A 19,764-nucleotide genomic window follows, 5' to 3' on the forward strand; every position below is an offset into this window, starting at 1 on the left:
TGGAACCTGTCAGTGTTCTGGCCATTGCTGTTCAGCCTGGAGGTGGCAAGTCATCTTGTGTTCAGCAGACAGTTAATTGCTGGCTTGTGATCTGCCAGAGCCCACAGAAGAGTCGTCTGACCCATGCACAGACCAGGTGATAAGACCTATCAGGACTTGGGTTTTAAAGGAAGGCCACCGGTATCCTTATCTTGTACATGTGAAGCAGATATGTCTAGCTTCTGTACAGCCATCCTCTGGCATATTTTTCATCAGGGACTGGATGAAAACCTTGTCAGGCTTCGTTTAGGCCATTGGTCTGTTGCAGGGGCATCACTCCTCTCTCCCTTGCCCTGTATCAGCTGGGTTTGGTTGGCTGCTTTTTCAAATACTTTATGGTGGTTTGTCTGAAAGATCCTCAAAGGCCTCTTTCAGAGGAGCGTGTAACACCTCAATCCGCTCTGCTTTATGTCACCACCTGCTGGTTCTCTTCCCTGTTGCTGCTGGGACTGGAATTCTGTCTGTCCCTGCATTCATGGTTCCTTGAATAGGGCAGGACAGGATGTTTGCCAAAGGTGGGTGACAAACACAGCCTAGGCCAGGCCATGGGATGGGAGCAGGTACGTAGGATGGATACACAGGCTGGAGCAGGAAAAAGGAAGAGAACAGGGGACAGCACTGCAAGGAAGATGCCCCTCTGGAACGCACAGGGAAAGCCAGAGAAAGGCCCCAGTGAGAGACTAGGGGTAGTGGAATGACCCAGCTACAGGTTGGCAGTGGGCTCTGTGTCCCCAGCAGTGCTGGGGGCTGTGTGGGCTGGGTGGTTGTCCTCCCCTGCCCTTCCTCAGTGCCAGCCGGGCCCCAGCTGTTTCCATTGCACAGCAGAAAGCAAATTTGCTGTTATCTCTATTCGGGTGATAAGGGAAACGAAAAGCCGTGTCGGAGCAGTTGCAAGGAGAGCTGAGGAGAACAAGTCGGAGAGCAGGCAGGGTGAGAGGAGGCATGGGGTGTGTTATGGTTGCTGTGTTGCTCGTGTTCTCCAAATGAATACCTTAGTGCTTCCTGCAGCCTGCTGGGACTCGGTGCCTGGTGTGATGGGGACCCTTGAGATCTCTGGAGAACAGCTAGTTTGTAAATACGTGACTGCTGCTTAAAATGGGAGCTCATTAAGTTGCTCTGTGGAAACTTTTATAATGTTCCATACCTGGCTCTTATAAATAGCTTCACGAAATGAAAATATTGAATGGAGAGCTCTGTTTGTGGCAGAGTTGTGGTTAAAAACGGCAGCAAACAAGCAGTTAGAGAAGTTTGGATGTTCTTGGAAATTGAGGACGTTTTAAACCCTCTATTTTATTTGCAGACTTGCAATGCTTTGCTCATCCAAGAGATGCAATAGCAATGTGTGGGTGGAGGGCCTGACAGCATCAAGTATTAAAGCAAAAAAGATTGTACCTAAAGCAGCACACACATCCTTCCAGTTCCAGCCCAAGCCCAAAGAATAGAGTGCGTTATCAAAAGATGTATTAAGTGCAAAATAATATTTGCAACAATTAGTGGAGCGGGCTTTACTCAGAGCTGCCGCTGTCTCTTCTTTCATGGCAGGCTTAGAGTGGCCCTGCAGATTTGGAAGGGAAGACTGTCTGGTTTTTTCACTGTCAGTTTAGATCACCATGATGTAATTCTCTCTAACACACCAAGAGCCTTTTGCTTGGCCTCGTAGAGATTAGGAATTAGTGCTTGCCTGTGGATATGTTGAGCCCCTGTTGCGTGTGCTATGAATAGGACAAAGGGAAGTGGTGCTTAAATAGCTGGGGTCCTATGGTGGCCTTTGGAAGTGGTGGTTAGAGTCAGGTATTTACTTTATTGCCTTTTCACAGCAATTGCTGCCAAGCCGGAGATTTCTTTTTTGGTAATTCTGAATTATTCCTCCTCTTGCAAACAAATAACTGGCTTCTCTGCAAGTTTGTTTGATTTTTATGAGCTCTTTGAGGTTTTTGCTTGTCACAGTGATGCTAGCTTTTATGGGTTGCGTTTTCAGACTATTTATTGTAACCCGAGGACAGAAGGAAAGAAACATCTACAAAGTAGGAGTGTCTTGTGGAGTTATGTGATGTGGGGAGCAGAGCATACCAGAGCACATAGAAAGTTTATAAAAATGGAGCTTCAGCATTCCCTTTAGTCTTCGTTATCCAGTAAACATTGGTAACTGAGGAATCTTCAGAATCCTTCGAGGGGCCACGAATCTTGCTTAGCTTTTTCTGCGTGGTATCAGGAATCAAAGGAGCTGAGCAAGAGATAAAAATAAATAAAATTACGTCTTATTTAGTTTGCTGTTTTTCTGACTGTTTTGTCCCATTTGCTTTGCCTCCTTACCTAATTAAGTGAAAAGAAGTGGCTGTTGTCTTTATAAGCTGCTTTAATTGGCTCCTCGCATTCTGGCCTGCAATAGAGCAGTGGAACGTACCTGAAGGAGTGTGGGAGAGCACAGCAGCACGTTAAGCTGAGGGGCTTTGAATGATCTGTGACAGGTAATGCAAAAAAAGGACAAGCTCAGGCCTTGCAAGTCCACTGCCCTTCCATGCTATGTGATATGAGAGCTGCTGGCAATATTTCTCTGGGGGGCTGGGGGAGAAGTTGCCACGTGTTCACTTTGTATTGTGATTGCCAAGGGAAAGAGAGCAGAGACACTGAAAAGGTAAACAAAAGAGCTCCAGCCCAATGGCCAAAGCAGAGTAAAGTAAAAGTTTCCTTTTGAAGAATAGGAAGGAAATAGTGCCTGCTTTGTTCTGCAGGATCTCTGCAATCCCCACGTCTTGGCTAACCGTGATATTTAACCACAAGTGTCCAAACAGGCTTTGGGAGGTGGCTCCAGGTAATTATTGGTGGAAGATTTTATATTTTTTTTTAGTGCAGGCAGAACAGATAGTGCTGCAGCATTGCTCCAAAGGCACCTGTGTAAGACGAGAACACAGTGTGGTAATTATTTAAACGAAAAAGCACATTCAGATCAGCCTAAACTGCCAAAATTGGGATGAAAGGTTGTCAGAAAACAGAAACCTTTTTCACTACTGGCAGAGTCAGGCATGGAATGGCTCACCCAGGAGCTTGGTGCAGCTTTGGAGGTTCCAGGAGGTGACGGAACAAACCCCGGAGCGCCCAGTGTGACCGGCAGGGCCCGGGGTTGGCTGCCCTGCATTTCTGTGCCATCTCTCTCCTGCTGTGCTGTGCATCAGGAAAGTCATATCTGATTCTCTTCCCATTCTTGATGCAAGTTTTGTTACTGCAAAGCAGCACAGGCTGATGCTCCATTTTTTTTTTGTCTGCGGTGTCGTGGGTCTCCCAGGCAGAAAACCTGAACTCTGCCTCTACTTCAAACTTTCCAGTTCTTCACTTTGCCTATAATCATCTCTGAAGTGCAGGTAGGAAGCTCGCTTGACTGGTGCAGGTGTTATTTCTTTCTGAAATTACCAGACTTCTCTCCCAGAGCAAGTGGGAGGACTGCCCCTGACCTTTGCTTTGCAGTTGGATCGATTTTATTCAGCTGTCCATTGACTTTCTTCCTCATCTCAGAAATGGCATTTGCTTTGTGATAGCACCTGGCATCCAAACAACCTGTCGACTTAGTATTCCACAGAGCAGATCAGACCTTGTGTGCACACAGCCGGGAGAATCCCACCAGTCAGTGCAGTTTGAACTGGCAGCAGGACCAGGAGTGGGGCTCAGTCTCTGGACTGATCAATGATAACCACTGGGTCTGGAGCCCTCACAAGTGCCTGCTTTGCTCTGAACTTGTGTCCTTTTCTCTTCCTGCATTCACAGAGCTTGAAGCTTCTTGTTCATGTTAGAACTCTGTTGCCACCAGTGAGTTGCTCCTGTTCTTATGCACTTTGCTTGCTCCCTCTGTGTAGAGCGCCCTGTGACAGCCTCAGAAGGGCAGTGTATATGTTGTTTGCTAGCTGAGGATTGCATAACTTTGTTGTCAGAATGCCCAGGAAATAAGTTTGTCTTTTGAATGAGCTTTTTGGCATGAGAGACCTGCAGAGGTTAATCACCTTGCTTCAGTATCTGCTCAGCAATTCTGCTTGTGCAAGAGGAGAGCTGCCCTCTATAAACAGCACACTTACCAGGAGAAAGGCAAATGGTGCTGTGCTCCCCTGGGACCCTGTATTTATAGCACCTAGGTTACCAGAGACACAACACCTGGCTGCATGCCTTCCTGCCACCTCCCTCCCCAGTCACAGCACTGCTGATTGCAGCTGGGCTTAGGCTTACCGGTGGGCTCACATGGGCTGCAGTTTCCCTATTGGATATTCACAGCCTCCTGAAGGTGGTGAGATTGCACCAGGTGCAGCTGAGGGCAGAATTGTTTGGGCTGGTCATGGTGTATGAGTGAGGGGAAGAGGAGGTGGGCTCGGGTGCCTTTGGAAGTTACAGTAAGAAAAGAGAATCTGGACTGAAAGCCACTGGGATGTGTGCAGCACAGTCTCACCCAATGCCAGGCAGTTTTTAGGATGTTGTTTTATGTAGAGGTGTGAGAAACGCAGAAGGATCTGCATAATTTGATCCTTAACTTCAATGTAAAGAAGGTTTTCTGAAGTGCGCTTCTGGGAGATGGCAAGGCAGGCCGTAGCGATGGCTTCAGAGCAGCATCTCCTGCTCTTTGGCTGGGAACCCAAACGTGCTCTGGCATACCGGCGCCCCGTGTCCTAAATCCTCTCTTACTGCGCTTTTTAACGATGGACTTCTTTATCCCACTTCTGCCGTGCTGCTGCCGAGGGACGTGGGTGTTTCGGGGCGGTCCTTCGTTGCGCGCAGTGTGGGGTGAGCACCCAGAGCACCGCCGGGCGCTGATGTGTGGGGTTTTAGCAACGTGGGGCCGCACTGAAACAGGAAATCGAGTCGCTGCACAGGGGGGAGCGCGCTCGGGTTGCTTTCCAGAGAAGTTTCTGGCGAGGAAAGTAGGGCTGTTCTCTCGGAACGGCGTACAAGAAGCTGACGGAAGAAATCCCCGACGAGCTGCGGGTCGGCCCGGGGGCGGCTCGGCTCGGCCCGGCGTTGTGCTGGCCGCGCGCTGCCGCTGCCCCGCTCCGCTCGGCGGCCCCGCCGGGAAGGGGCACGTCCCGCTGACGTGCGGCGCGGGGATTGGCAGCGGCCCGCCCTATATAGGGCCGCCGGAGGGCTCGCGCCGCTCTCCCAGGAGCGCTCCCGGTTCTCCAGCAAGGCGGGCGAGCGGCCGCGGGCCGGAGTGAGTCGCGGCGCTGCGGGAGGGCGCGGGGAGCGGAGCGGGGCCGGGGGACTCGCGTGCAACCGGGGGAAGCTCCGGCGGCCGGCGCGATGAGCGAGGGGCAGGGGGGGGCGGCGACGCGGGGAGCGGGGCGAGGAACGCGCGGTGGGCGCCGGGGAGGAGCGGAGCGGAGCGCTCGGGTCCCGCGGAGCGGCGCTCGGAGCTGCGCGGACACCGCGCCGGGTGACAGCGGCCCGGCCCGCCGCCGCCCCGCCCCCGGTGCCGGCAGTGCTGAGGTGGCGCTGGCGGCGCCGCCCGGCCTGGGCCCGCCGCCTCCCCGCCGCGCCCGGCTCGAGGCTCCGCGGGGCCCCGCGGGCCGGAGAGGAAGGGGCATGGCCGGGAAGGGGCTCGGCTACCGCGCGTCCTCCCTGCGGGCGCCCGAACGGAGCGCGGGCCGCGGGGCGGCCGGGCACAAAGTGAGCGCCGTGCGAGCACGGGAAACCGAGGTAGGGGAGGAGGCGGCGAGCGGGTTAGGAGGGGAGAAAACGCGCACAGAGCTCGGATTGAAGGCTGGCCGCGTCTGGCAGGCGCCGGTCACGTTGCGCGCTGCCGCAGGAAGCGGTGGAAGGGCTCCATCCTGCCACGCAGCAGCTGGCCGCCGGGAGCGAGCCAAGGCTGGGCGGCCCGGCATACCTGGGGCGGGCAGGAAGCGCGTAACGCCGAGCTGCCGTCGGCTCGGACGGACCGGCAGTGCGTGGACCCGGGCGAAGGACGGCAGCCGGGTCGGTTGCCCGAAGCTTTAGCCGCGTCTGGTTGTAAGCACCGTAACGCAGAATGCAAATATTTCTGTAAAATATCACCCGGCTGCCTGTTTCTGGCCACTGGCGTTGGTTGTGTTGGCAGTGCAGCACAATACTTTGCTTTTGTTTCCCTTTATACAAACATTTCCGTATGGTTAGGGCTGGCTCTGGCTAGGAGCTATTCTCGGGATGATTTATTCTCCTATTTAAGCGTGCTCCGAACTTGTGAAGCTTGCTGTGGCCGTGCTGCAGGCAGCCATGAGGCTGGCGGTTCGGAACCTGGTGACCCAGCCAGCTGTGTGCCGGCCTGACGTGGCTCTAAGCTTAGTTTCAAAGCCTGCAGTGGGATGGTGAGGAGGTGTGGGCTTCAGACGCAGTGCCGCTGCTAACGTTATGTTTAAAATACCATTCTGATGGCCACCTCCAATTTTGGCCGGAGATGAATCCCTGAGGCCTACAGTATACCAGATGTTTGGGGTTACTGGAGATGGAAAACATTTGTTCTTAGCTCGCCGTATGGGTGACAAAGCAGACATTCACAGGGGTAAGTGCTGCCCTTAGATTTCGAATATCTAACTCTGCTCTGAGGTGTTGCCTGCAAGATCTCCACAGCTGGCGTGGGCACACTGAAACCAGCAGCTGTGCCTTGAGGTTATGCTTCGAGGTTATGCGTCGTAGGCTGCCACTATTTTGGTGTAGTTTCACCAGTTTCTCATCCTTCTCCCTCTCTAAGGAGCAGAACCAGGTGATGCTTCCCGGAGATGAGAACTGTAACTGCATCCATGCCATTAGCAAGGCTGTGGCCAGAGCTTCGCAGCTGCTTGTGGCGTATGGGGTCCTGCTGGCTCCTGCCCTCGGTCCTGTTGGCACCTTGCCCTGAGGCAGCGGCATCCTCAGAGTGACCCAGTGAGCTGAAGGCGGTGTTGGCAGCTGTGTTTGCGTGGTGATGTGATCCTCAGCGTACCCAGGGACAGTGAGCAGAGCACGAACATTTCTTCCAGAGCAGACAGCCAGCCTCCCTTTCCTGCACGCCAGCCTTGCAGAGCCTCCATGTGCTGCAGAAGCTGTGCTTCAGGCAGCGTGGCTGGGAGCTGTCACCTGGCAGCAGCAGGTCGCTGGAGAATTAATTGTAACATTAGCTCCATTGCTCAGGTGGTGGTGAAGCAGGTGGAAATTCCCTGTGTGGCTTTCACTGAAACACAGATCAGGTCCCTGTGACCCTGGTGCACTGCTGCTCTCCTTTCCTCCTGCCTCTGTCCCCTGTTCTGTCGCCCCATCAGTGTGATGCAAGATGCCACGTCAGAGGCTCAGCTCTTTGGAGGCTTTTCTGGCACGCTGGGAGAAATGGTGAAGATCGGTTTCCTGAGAAGTGCTGGAGCTCGCTTTTAGAAACAGCAATGCAGCCTTTGTGTAGGAGAGAGACCTGTTGTGCCACAGGCACTCAGAGGCACTGGATTTCAGGAGGCTGCAGGCCCTGCAGGAGCACGCACATGTGGCTGGGGGGTGTGCAGGAACTGTTGCACATCTGACAGCATGTACTTCCCAGGCTTTTATTTTCTTATTAATATTCCCGATCAGTGCTGCAGATGCAGGAGATATAAAGCTCCCACCAACAACCTATTTATTTCAGGATGCCTTCAAAACAGTCCATGTAAATCACTGTGGTGTTGGGTTTTTTTTCTTCGTAATGACAGACCTGGAGCCAGAGTTCAGTGCCTGTTGTATCATCTTATTGCAGTAAAAAGCCAAGAGGTGGACTGGCCAGCAGCTGCATGTGGATAGTCCTGAGCGTTTGCCTTAGTTTGTGAGGACGTCTGTGTTGATTCACCCAAGCTCCACTAAACTACATTCCTAACTCGTGAGCGATGGCAGTGTTGTTGGCAGATTTTCAGGTTGTTAGTCTCCTCTGACTAGATGTCAATGCTCTCGCTGCAACCCTGAAATTTCATGTCTACCTTGCACATTTGGTGCTAATTGACTGTATTTTTGCCTGTACTGCATGGCTGCTCCTGCAGCTGGTGTGATGAAAGGGCAGCTTCCCCAGGCTTCCTGCTGTGAGGGTCAGCAGGCAGCGGCGTTGTCTGCAGCTCTAGTAAAGCATGACAGGTAAAGTGTGGTGAGATGTGACTCAGTAGGAGAGCATCTTGGATAGGATGCAAGTTTGAAACACAGTACAGCAGTGCTCTCTTGCAAGTTACAGTAACACGAGTGTCATATTTTCCTGTTGTCTTGGAGCAGCCGCATAAATATTTTTCTTTTCTTTTTCTATAAAGCAAAAGCTGGCAGGCTGACAAACGGGCAGCTTACAGGACGGACTCTCTGGCTACTGACCATTTAGCTGGTAAGTTCCTATTTTGGGAGTGCCAAAGATCTTGGTGTTGCTAAGCATGCTTATCAGAGTGGCGTTCTGAGTGTATCCCCAAATCAGCAGGAGTTCAGACATTTAACTAAGCCATCTACCAGAGGAGGCAGCATCCTGGGCCTCTTTCATTTTCTCTCCAGGATTACACTGTGGTCTTAGACTCACTATCCAGACTTTTTGCACACCTTTAATGATAGATTAATTAGAGTATCTTTTAGCACCTTGCATTCTCCCCCTTTCTGATGACATTAAGTTGTGCATCCTCTCCCTTCTTAATGAAGAACTTTGCTTTTGGTGTCCACTGTTCTGTGCGTTCCCATCTGGACTAGTAAGAGAGCTGGGCAGCTGACTGGTACTCTAGGAGGCCAATTTCACGATGCTGATTGACAGAGCTTAGCACGCTTTGTTCCCCTGGGTAATTTTTGTGCCCCTCGAATGGTGTTGGTAACAGTGGCACCTCCTCTCTCTCACTCTCCAGTGGCATACCCGGATTGTGTGTGGGTGGGAAGTCGACAATGAGCTCCGTGGCAGTTTTGACCCAGGAGAGCTTCGCTGAACACCGCAGCGGCCTGACTCAGCAGCAGGTGAAAGGTGAGAAAACAGCTGAGTGCCTGTGCCGTGTCTGTAAATGTAGACAGGGCTCCTTGCTATTACAGCGCTCACTTCAGGCATCTGATTCCCCACGAGTGTGTGAAAGTTGCCTTCTCCATTCCTGCACGGGTGGCTCACCACACACTCTAGCTGTCCACTAATGGCAGCACCATGCAGAGCCTGGAGGAAGTGAGCCTCAGATCTTCATGCAGCTCTGACTAGCAACTCTGTTGACTGTGAGACAGGATACATGCAAGAGTGGGGCACTGGGCTGCAGTGGGGCCTGGTTGGATCGGTGTGCTGGACTCAGTCATTTCCTTCCTTTGCTCAGCCAGGTGCTGGGTAAAGTAAGTGTAACTGGCTGGCTCACTGGCGTGTTTCTGCACCCGTCCTCCAGCTGCCAGCTGGCCCACTTGGCACAGTGCAGCACACAACTGAGTTGAGCATAATGTCCTCATACAGACTTTCCCTGGAGTCTGCCCTAACTGTAACTTCTCCCTGCCTTCCCCTTGGTTGTGTGTTTGTCTCGCCCCTTCTGACCTGCAGCCTTTCTCTGTTCTTTTACATTCCTTCTGCTCAGCCCGTTGTCCCCTCATCAAGCTCCTCTTTACAAAGTTTGCAGCAGTGTGCTGTTTTCTGCCACCATTCATTTGCACATTCCCTTTCTGCATCAGACAAGGCAAGTTGGTCACGGCATCTACTGCAGTCTGCTGTACTGAGTTCAGTTGTGCAGAGTTGGCTGTTTCCACAAGCATAACTGTAATAGAATTAATAGTAGTACACAAGTCACTTGCTTTCCCTTTTAGTGTATAAATGTGCTTGCACTGCTGATCAGTAGGGGCATCTCTGCCTGGAGAGCATCTCTAAAGAGATAAATCCTGTTTGCTTCACTTCAGTTACAGCTTTAAACTCTGAAGAAGAGAATGATCCTCCAACCTACAAGGAAGCCTTCCCTCCGCTCCCTGAGAAAGCACCATGTTTGGAAGCTGCCCAGGAGCCATCTGGTCCCTGGAGCAAGATCCGACCGATAAAGGCTTCTGTCATCACTCAGGTTGGTGGGAGCAGGCACCCTATCCCCTCCCCTTTTTCTTTCTTCCAGAAAACAGTTGAAACAAAGCTTTCCTCGGAGCATGAAATCCTTTGTGTGTCAGATTGGCAGCCTCTTTGCCTCTCAGGGCATGAGGAGAATTGCACCTGAGACCTAGGACCATTCTGGGAGGAGAGGAAAACTGTTGGAAAGCTGTTCAGAGAATGCTTTCAGTCCCTACTGCAGAAATAGCTAGAGCAGGCCTGAAGGGGGGGATTGCAGAAGTCAAGCAGTGAGCAGTAATTTTTAAGTACTCTGGCTGTTAACTTAGTGCTTCTACCTGCCTGACATGCTCTGGGAGGACTCTCAGCATGGGACAGTGTGGCTGCTGCAGCAATCTTGCCCTGTCACTACTCACAGCCTGTGTCCACACTGGAAGTGCCCATGGGTTATCCAACGCTAGGAACTTAGTCTTTCAGCAGAGTCAAGACAGCAAGAACAGAGGGAGGCACTGGCAATCAAAAGCATACTCACTGTTTGCTGTGCCTTTTCTCTTATTTGTCCTGTGGCTGAGCAGGTGTTTCATGTGCCACTAGAAGAGAGAAAATACAAGGACATGAATCAGTTTGGAGAAGGCGAGCAGGCCAAGATCTGCCTTGACATCATGCAGAAGACAGGAGCTCACCTGGAGCTGTCTCTCGCAAAGGACCAGGGCCTTTCTATCATGGTCTCTGGCAAGCTGGAAGCAGTCATGAAGGCTCGAAAGGAGATTGTCGCTCGGCTGCAGACACAGGTAGGGGGCATCTAACTGTTTCTTACTTCATCCTTGCTCTTCCCCAAGATTTAGAAATGTGTTGAGACCCCTGTGTGTGTCTGCTTATAAGCTGAGGAGGTGTTATTAGATGACTAATTCAGCTTTGCTGTATATTTTCAAAGCACACCGTTGGCGATTTGGAATGGAGGTGATGGTTAAAATAGGGTGCAGAGTTAATTACAGGCCATTGGTGTTGTATGAAGGGTGGAGTCTACAATCTGTGAACGCTTGGATTGCAAACAACTTTATGCTGAGGTGCTGGTCCTGGGGGGGATGCAGACCCTTCACACAAAACTACTAGCCTGTGAGAATGGGACTGTTCCACTTACGTCCTTCATGAAGGGATGAGAGAATGAGAGCTCCTGCCAAAAGCTTAGTGCTTGAGGTCAGGGTTCTGGGTGGTGTAATTAAAGCTGCACTAGTAAGGAGCCGCAGCTCCGTTGTTTCAATTGCTTCTTTCAGTCCCGTAGGTTTTGATTCATCTTCAGATTTTTGAGTTCGTAGTCAGGATGGTAGTACTTGTTAGGCTGTATTGCAGCCAGATCTTGTATTCATGTGCAGTGTCAAAGGCAGTTAATACAGTAGTTAATATTATGTTTGCTTCAGTGCTATTCAGCCCATGTGTCATACCCTGCCAGAAGGAAGAGAAAGGGACAAACCCTAAGTAATGTGCACCTGAAAAATCAGTTCAGGTTGTGCTATACATGACGCGCTCTCCCCAGATGTACCTCCTACTGCTTTGGCCGCAGACGAAGGTGTGTCTGGATTCCCAACTGCTCCTAGGCTTGGCTGGCTTCATTATAAGAACGCAGGGTCGAAGATCAAATGATCTTTTTTCATTTTTTCCATTGTAGTTGGAATGCTGTGCGTCTCATTACTGTTAGTAGTTAAATATTCACAGGAGTCATGAGCATTGTAGCAGTCACAACCTAGGAGGCAAGTAAAACTTCAGTGAGAAGGGAGGAAGTCAGGAATCCCTGACTGTTATAAAACATCTCTTTAAAAGTAGATTGAGGGAAGCTTTTTGGACCCTTTTTCCAAAAGGCAGTCCTACAGGTAGTCCTGGCAGCAGTACGTACTGCACTGAAAACCAGTGAGTAGCAGTATCTCATAGCTGTCTGTCTGCTGGGGTAGGTTTCTGGTGTTAAATTTCTGTTTCCTAGGAGTCAGCCTGTGTGCCTTGTTCTCTTAGCAGCAGATGTCAGAGTTCAGATAAACTCCACCCCTGAGCCATCGTCTCAGTTGCTGTCTGGTACTGCATCTGTTCGTTATGCTGAAAGAGAGGCATCTCCTCATCTGTGTCCAAAGGCCTTTGCAAATTCTGAGTACTGCTTCTGGACAAACAGAAGGGTTTTGAGGAAAAGATGGGACTTAGTCTCCTCGTGTATCGGCACTGTAGATTAACTGCCGTGGCACAGTATCAGTACTTAGGCAGGATATGCTGGGAAGGCACTGTGTTTCCTCTTTAGTGGTACTGCTCAGCAGCATCTAACTTGCTTTCTTGCTTTCCCCAGGCCTGCTTCTGTGGGTCTGCCATTGCAGGCAAAGGTTTTTACACTTGTTTGGTTCCCGTGTTTCAGGCTTCAGCGACAGTTGCCATCCCCAAGGAGCACCACCGCTTTGTCATTGGAAAGAATGGCGAGAAGCTGCAGGACCTGGAGCTCAAAACTGCAACCAAAATCCAGATCCCCCGCCCAGATGACCCCAGCAACCAGATCAAGATCACCGGCACTAAAGAAGGGATTGAGAAAGCCCGGCATGAGATCCTGCTCATCTCTGCTGAGCAGGTACTGCAGTGCTGTCATCTTGCCATTTTACCTCTCCACTGAATGCTGCATGTTAGTAGCTACTGTGGCCATGCTTGGTCGCCGGTATGTTAGTGAGAACGGAGACATGGACTGTGCAGACTGTATGAGCATCTACACCAGCTTCTTCAACTTCCTGATCTCCATTTTGTCCATTTCTTAATTCAGATAAATTTGTTATATGTTTGAAGTGGGCCATAATCAGATGCCAGCTTAGCCAAGGCAAGATGTTAGAATGGTGAATATCATAAAACATGAGTAGCAACAGTAGGATTTGTAGCCAGAAGAGAATGGAGATTTACATGGGCCAGAGTGTCAAGTAGGGCACCACTGGGAACGTGTACCCATGTCTGGCAGAGGTTGTATAACAGAGGGCAGTTCTCACAGTTTTGTTCTTCCAGGATAAGCGTGCTGTGGAGCGGCTGGATGTGGAGAAGGTGTATCACCCCTTCATTGCTGGCCCTTACAACAAGCTGGTGAGTGAGCTCATGCAGGACACGGGGACACGCATCAACATTCCTCCACCCAGCGTCAACAAGACGGAGATAGTCTTCACCGGAGAAAAGGAGCAGCTGGCCCAGGCTGTTGCTCGTGTTAAGAAGATCTATGAGGAGAAGGTATGGTTCCTATAAGATCCCCATCTTCTCCCAACGTGTTCAGAGTCCCTCTCCTGCTTCTCTCTGTTTACGTCTTGTGTCAGCTCTGACTGCAGTCCTTGCAGCGCATAGCCCTTGATCTTACCATTTCCTTACTCAACAGTATGAAACTTGGGGTAATGTTGCCAGGGAGGTGACAGATGTCTTGTTTTTCTGTGTCATGGGACTCAGCAGACCATGTAGGGCTCCCTTACTTTGCGCTGGTGACACTAAGGAGGGAAGTGTGAAGTCTGCAGTGGTGGCCAGCTGACAGTAAAAGGTTGCTATATAAATAGAAGTTTCTAAAGAGTGAATTTCACTCCAGTTTATTTTCCGCAGCCAACGTCATTGTGAATATCCTTGCTGTGGGTTATTGGGTGTTTTTTCTCATGCTTAGGTTTGTATTTGTACCAGTTTGGATTTCAACATAGTTAATCAGCTTATAGCCAAGTAACCTACATGGTATTGTGTTACACCACTGCCTTGAGGACAGCTGAGTGTTGAGCCCTGTTGTGCAAGGCCGTGTGCATGGTCTCCTCCATGAAGGAGGACCGTTGCCACAGAATGCTGGTTTTGTACTTTGACTACGAGTCTGTGAGCACGAGGCTTTCTATGGGCAGGGCCCCACTAGGTGCTGGGGTACTGCAGAACCAACATGCTCAGCTTTGCTTTGCTCTTTACTTGGTGCAGAAATTCACTGCATCTGCTGCCTCTTCCTTCCACTCTTGTCCTTCTCTATCCCCCCTGTAATTGATGCCCCAGTGCCTCTGCCCCCACAGAAAAAGAAGACTACTACCATTGCGGTGGAAGTGAAGAAGTCCCAGCACAAGTACGTCATCGGCCCCAAGGGGAATTCCCTGCAGGAGATCTTGGAGAAAACTGGAGTCTCTGTCGAGATCCCACCCACTGACAGTAGCTCGGAGACGGTGATACTGCGAGGCGAGCCCGAAAAGCTTGGGCAAGCATTGACTGAAGTCTATGCAAAGGTACTGAGGAGATGGGCTGGGTCAGATGGGTTAGAAAGTCACATTAGGATATAACTAGGAGCAGCGTGGACGAGTGGAGGAGGAGTGGTCTTTGTTGGGCTGTTAGAGATGCTGCTTAGATGAGCTCAATACTGAGGATACACCGTAGAAATTGGAACTGAATTTTTGTGGAGACTTCTTCCAGTTTGTCCATCAAACAGCTTTTTACATTTTCTGTCTTTCAGGCCAACAGTTTTACCGTCTCCTCGGTCTCTGCCCCCTCTTGGCTTCATCGTTTCATTATTGGAAAGAAAGGACAAAACCTGGCCAAAATAACTCAGCAAATGCCAAAGGTATGGGCGAGCTGGTCAGCTTGAGCACTTTCTATAGAACATGGTTTATTCCAGATCGCTGTTTGTAGAAGAGAAACGTGTTCTAGAGTGAGTGAAACCAAGGAGGAAAAGGCACAGATCATAACATTAAAGCCTCTCTTTCACTGCTGCTTATGCTACTCATCCTAAGTTATTCTTCTGGTTATTCCTTCAGAGGAAGCTTTAGATAGCACTAGTTGGAGAATTGATGTGGTAACATACTTATAAGTGCTGAATTCAACTAGGCTTTCTTGCTGTGAGTTCATGTTGAGATAAGGTGAGGTGAGCAACTTCTCTGAAGCCTTTGCAAACATTAAGAACAGCATGAGAGCCACAGGCTCTAGAAGGCCACTGGCCAAATGGTGCATTACTGTCTTCTGAAAGCTGAGGAATAACTTGTGTGTCTTGTGGGAAGGAAAGTATCTATTAGTGGCAGAGATTATGTAGGTCTGACTGAGGGCATTGATCTGTCTCATATCTTGGAAAATTCTTAATGAATTCATTGCCTTGTCTCAAGGTTCACATCGAATTCACGGAAGGAGAGGATAAAATCACTTTGGAAGGACCTACAGAAGATGTGAATGTGGCTCAGGAACAGATTGAAGTCATGGTCAAGGATCTGGTAAGTTGGTGTTAGTAGTTTCAGTTCATTAGAAGGGGCAGCAGAACAGAGATGGTAAGTTGTGTTTCACATTTATGATGTTTTTCCCTGCTTAACAGAACTTGCAGGAGGCAAGTGGCATATCAGGTGGCATATAATCAATGAATATACAGATGTTATAATTAAGAAATAGGCTAAACAGGTTAGCATGCTAAAGAAGAATGGATGGAACGCTTACCCTTGTCCTGGGCTTGCTGAGAAGACTCCAAGAGGAGCAATCTCCAAAAGAGATCCTTCTCCAGTGGCAGTCAGCTCTTAAATGGGGTCTAGGAGAGGTGGAGCCAGGCTCCACTCCTTTCAGTAGCGCAGGAGAATTGTCCTCACCTGTCCTCCCAGGCCTGACTCAGTGCTTGCCTCAGGTGGTCAGTCAGAGGTTCAGGTCGTGATTCAGCAGTTCCCATACAGATGGGTACAAAACTTGTCCACAGCATTCCTGAAAAATCAGCACTGGATCTTAAATCTTTTGCTGCAGATAAGGAAGAACTGTTCAGTTGTAACTAGGGAAGAATAGAAGTCCCTCCAGAGGTTTCACAAGCGTGGTGCTCTCAACTTCAAACAGAGCAGTAACAGGAAGAGTGCTTGTAGCTGGTTACTGGAGTCAGTGCCACTACTGGCAACAGGCAGTTATGGAGGGCATGAGTTGGAGCAGGGTTGGCCTGTTCTACATAGCCCTCTGCCATTTGTTGTAGATCAACCGGATGGATTATGCAGAAATCAACGTTGACCACAAATTCCATAGACACCTCATTGGCAAGAATGGAGCAAACAGTAAGTGGTGGGCTTTTCCTAATCCTTCCTACGCTCAGACTCTGCATCTGTAGTTGATAGTATCAGGGGTTCTGTAGCTCATCTAGTGTGGTGTCTCCATCACACTTCAGCTGCTCTTCTTGACTGGCATGAGGAGATAAATAGGCAGTAAGTGCTTGAGATGGCTTTAGTGTATGAAAGAGTTGTGAGATGACTTTGCCATGTCATGGAGGAGATTCTGTCTTGGTTGGAGAAATAAAGTTAACTTCTTTTTTTTTTTTAATTACTCTGTGTGAATTACATTTTAGCAGCTGATAGGGGAATGTGGGTGTCTGCCAGTAAGTTTCTCCTCATTAAAGAACTTGCAAAGAGAAATGAACGACCATCTTGTGATGTGATGTAAATGTGTGGTGTTTGGGGAGGAAACAGATTCAATGTTTTAGAAAATGAGCATTTTGCTCTCTAAAATGCCACAGCATTTACTTGTGTGGGTCTTGAATGGCACAGATCTGCTCTTGCTGAATTCCAGGGTAGGGTGAGGAGACCCTCACCCCTTTTCAGAGGCTGGTTTACTTCTTAAGCAGACTGAGTGCTGATAATCGGGATGCCTTGTTGCCAGCCTTGGCCTAGCAGGTTGTCACCACCATCCTTGCCTTGAAGTTAACAGGATTAAGGACCTCTACAAGGTGTCTGTACGCATTCCCCCGGACAATGAGAAGAGCAACCTGATCAGAATTGAAGGAGATCCCCAGGGGGTCCAACAGGCCAAGAAAGAGCTGCTGGAACTCGCTTCCCGTATGGTGAGCAGGACGTGATGCTAAGGGAGCTGCAGGGTTTGGGCTGTTATGTTCCCTCATAACCTTTCCTGGTGCAAATGTGTGCCCTTTGCCCAATGAATGATTGGATGTGCTGGCAAGTGTGAGTCCCTGTTTGCAAATGGGCTTCTTTATTTACTTGCACGCTGTTCTTTGTCAGCCCAGAAAGAATCCTCTCAAGAGGAGAAAAAAAGAAAAATGCTGACAAGTAAGCTGTTAGGCAGCAAGTGTGTAAAAGAGAATATAGGGCTGTACTGCTGAATACTGAGTTGTAATGTGTATTGCCATCAGGAAAACGAACGCACCAAGGACCTAATCATTGAGCAGAAATTCCACCGGACCATCATTGGGCAGAAGGGTGAGCGGATCCGGGAAATTCGGGAGAAGTTCCCAGAGGTGAGGCTTTCCAGGGGATAAGGAATCCGGGGGGGGCACTTGCTGCATGGATAATGGTCTTGTTGCTAAAATCATAAATAGAGTGGCTCTGCATTGAATAGATATGAGAAAATTCTCTTGACCAGAGGCTGCTAACATGGCTGCCCTTCTCTGAATGGAAGAGAGGGTGTACGGGATCTCCCCAAGCTTTGTTTGTGTCTGACATAGCAGTTCTTGCACTTGGGGTGACTCTAACTGACTGCTTCTTGCAGGTTATCATCAACTTCCCAGACCCAGCGCACAAGAGTGATATTGTCCAACTGAGGGGTCCCAAAAATGAGGTGGAGAAGTGCACCAAGTACATGCAAAAGATGGTGGCAGACCTGGTAGGGGCACATTCTTCTCTCCCACGCACTTAGGGTAGCCCTGAAATAAAGTACAGCTGTACTGTCGCTGTACTTAGTTGGGACTGAAACACCTCCAGATGACAGAACTCAAGACATAAAGTTCTGGCTGGAGGTAGACAGTCTTGTACAGAGAACTTCCTTGGGTCCAAGTTTATTGTCAAAGCTCATGTTTATCAGGTTCCTAGGATGGGAATTGCCACAATGTGCAATCTTCAATTGTCCCTTCTTTCTCCCTTAGGTTGAAAACAGCTTTTCTATTTCTGTCCCCATCTTCAAACAATTCCACAAGAACATCATAGGGAAAGGAGGTGCCAACATCAAGAAGGTGAGATAACTTCTCTTTCTGTGGTGCTCAGTACAGTCAACTGCCTTCAACTAAATCCCTGTCCCGCTTACTGCTCTTTCCTGCTCATTGGTGATGTGAAATGTAATCTCCAAGGGCTTTCTTCTGACATGGGACACTTCTGAAATCATTTCTTTTCTTTGCAGATTCGTGAAGAAAGCAACACCAAAATTGATCTCCCAGCAGAGAACAGCAACTCAGAGACAATTGTTATCACAGGCAAGAGAGCAAACTGTGAAGCTGCTCGCCACAGAATTCTTGCCATCCAGAAGGAGCTGGTAAGCGACCTTTTGTGGATAAGAGATTTGAAAGTGATGGTAGAATACATTAACACACAAGAAATTGTTGTGGTGTGGAATAGCAGAGAGGAAACAAATAGGAGGGTCAGTCTGTTCTTGTCCCTAAAACTTAAGTTCTTAGCAGAAGTTGCCAGTAGCAGGAGAGGAGTATGTCTGTGGTATCTGGCAGTTCTTTCAGGGATGTCTATTTTCGAGGCTTATCAGAATGCAAATAGCAGTGTTGTCCTGAAGTATGGTTTGTGAACTAGGGAAGGCTGTGCATTAACTGAGGCCAAGCAGACTGAAAATACTACTTGTTCAGCATCAGCAGGGACGACCCTCATCATCTTGAACAAAGCAAGGAACTGAGCTAAGTTAAGATGAAAGACTGTCACTGGGAGGCTACTCTACCAATACTGACTTGCCACAATAGCTCGCAGGTTTACGGAGAGCAAACTTGTGCACTTGCACTCCTGGATAGCATCTGCTGTTGTCCAAATGGAAGCTCTGACATAGGTCTGCCGTCTCCTCGTCAGAGACTGAATTTACATTCATGGTAGTTGCTCTCGGGGTGTAATTCTTCCAAAATTGAATGCACTGTGGGATGATACAGCAAGCCTGCCTATGGCTGCTTATGTATAAGAGGCAGCCAGTCTCAAGCTCCTGTGATTGGGCGTTTCCTACACACAGCTCTGTAAAGACCTTAGCAATGTGGGAGTTGGGGGATAAGCAGGGTAGACACAAACACATTTTTGCAGTTTGATTAACAACCTGATGCTGTCCTTAGGCCAACATCACAGAGGTGGAGGTCTCTATTCCTTCCAAACTGCACAATTCCCTCATTGGCGCCAAAGGCCGCTTCATCCGCTCCATCATGGAGGAATGCGGTGGAGTCCACATCCACTTTCCCACTGAGGGCTCCGGCAGTGACACTGTGACCATCAGGGGCCCAGCCCAGGATGTGGAGAAAGCCAAGAAGCAGCTGCTGCACCTGGCAGAGGAGAAGGTGAGCCCTGACATAAGGAGAGGAGCAGATTGTTTTGGCCAGCTGTTTCTTTTCCAGGGTTCACATGGTCCCCATAGTCTGCTGAGAAGTCTCTCGTGTCAGACAGCATAACCCCCTTTAGAGGGATTTGAGTACAGTCAGGAAGGGTAAAAGTAAACTTGTTGTGACAGTGAGTGTTTTCTCTCATGAGTGGAAAAACTGGCTGTAATGCTTCTCTCCCATGTAATACAATATACACAACACCCATGGTTGGGGGAATATACTCAAAGGCTACTCTGGAGGTTTGAGTGCTGTTGGATAGCCACACTTCTCTGAAACAGCTGCCTCTGCCGTTTCTCCTTTCCATTGTCTCCTAATCTCTGAATTCCAGTTCCAGCTCTTACATTTCACTGCATATAAGTGGGTTTGTGGAGCCCTTGGTTACAAGACATTGCTCTGAGTTGTGACCAGCTCACTGGTCACTTGAAGTGCAAGAAAGAAGAAACAAACACCTTTCCAATGCCAGCATATGAACGTGTTCTGAGTGGTTGGTCGTCTGCTGTGTGACCAACAGCAGGCA

At 49.5% G+C, this 19,764-nt stretch overlaps 1 protein-coding gene across 2 annotated transcripts in view; it reads left to right on the top strand.

The window, feature by feature from the left end:
• The window catches only part of LOC122183832 (high density lipoprotein binding protein), a 33,384-nt gene that overhangs the window by 4,893 nt on the left and 8,727 nt on the right, over positions 1-19,764 (top strand). Inside the window, exons 1-17 of one of the 2 annotated variants that reach the window (XM_042878158.1) lie at positions 5,128-5,224; positions 8,277-8,344; positions 8,844-8,956; positions 9,853-10,007; positions 10,561-10,776; positions 12,378-12,584; positions 13,004-13,219; positions 14,017-14,223; positions 14,448-14,555; positions 15,091-15,195; positions 15,924-16,002; positions 16,642-16,781; positions 17,088-17,192; positions 17,444-17,557; positions 17,817-17,903; positions 18,068-18,199; positions 18,987-19,205. In XM_042878158.1, coding sequence (XP_042734092.1) covers positions 8,881-8,956; positions 9,853-10,007; positions 10,561-10,776; positions 12,378-12,584; positions 13,004-13,219; positions 14,017-14,223; positions 14,448-14,555; positions 15,091-15,195; positions 15,924-16,002; positions 16,642-16,781; positions 17,088-17,192; positions 17,444-17,557; positions 17,817-17,903; positions 18,068-18,199; positions 18,987-19,205 — 2,166 coding nt within the window. In that variant the 5' untranslated portion in view covers positions 5,128-5,224; positions 8,277-8,344; positions 8,844-8,880. Of the gene's footprint in view, positions 1-5,127; positions 5,225-8,276; positions 8,345-8,843; positions 8,957-9,852; positions 10,008-10,560; positions 10,777-12,377; positions 12,585-13,003; positions 13,220-14,016; positions 14,224-14,447; positions 14,556-15,090; positions 15,196-15,923; positions 16,003-16,641; positions 16,782-17,087; positions 17,193-17,443; positions 17,558-17,816; positions 17,904-18,067; positions 18,200-18,986; positions 19,206-19,764 lie in introns of those variants that run through there. The other variant, XM_042878157.1, reaches the window with a different exon arrangement.

The sequence above is a fragment of the Lagopus leucura genome, unplaced genomic scaffold (genome assembly GCF_019238085.1).
Source record: "Lagopus leucura isolate 7727_CA_CO unplaced genomic scaffold, USGS_WTPT01 Super-Scaffold_100021, whole genome shotgun sequence".
Taxonomy (NCBI): domain Eukaryota; kingdom Metazoa; phylum Chordata; class Aves; order Galliformes; family Phasianidae; genus Lagopus; species Lagopus leucura.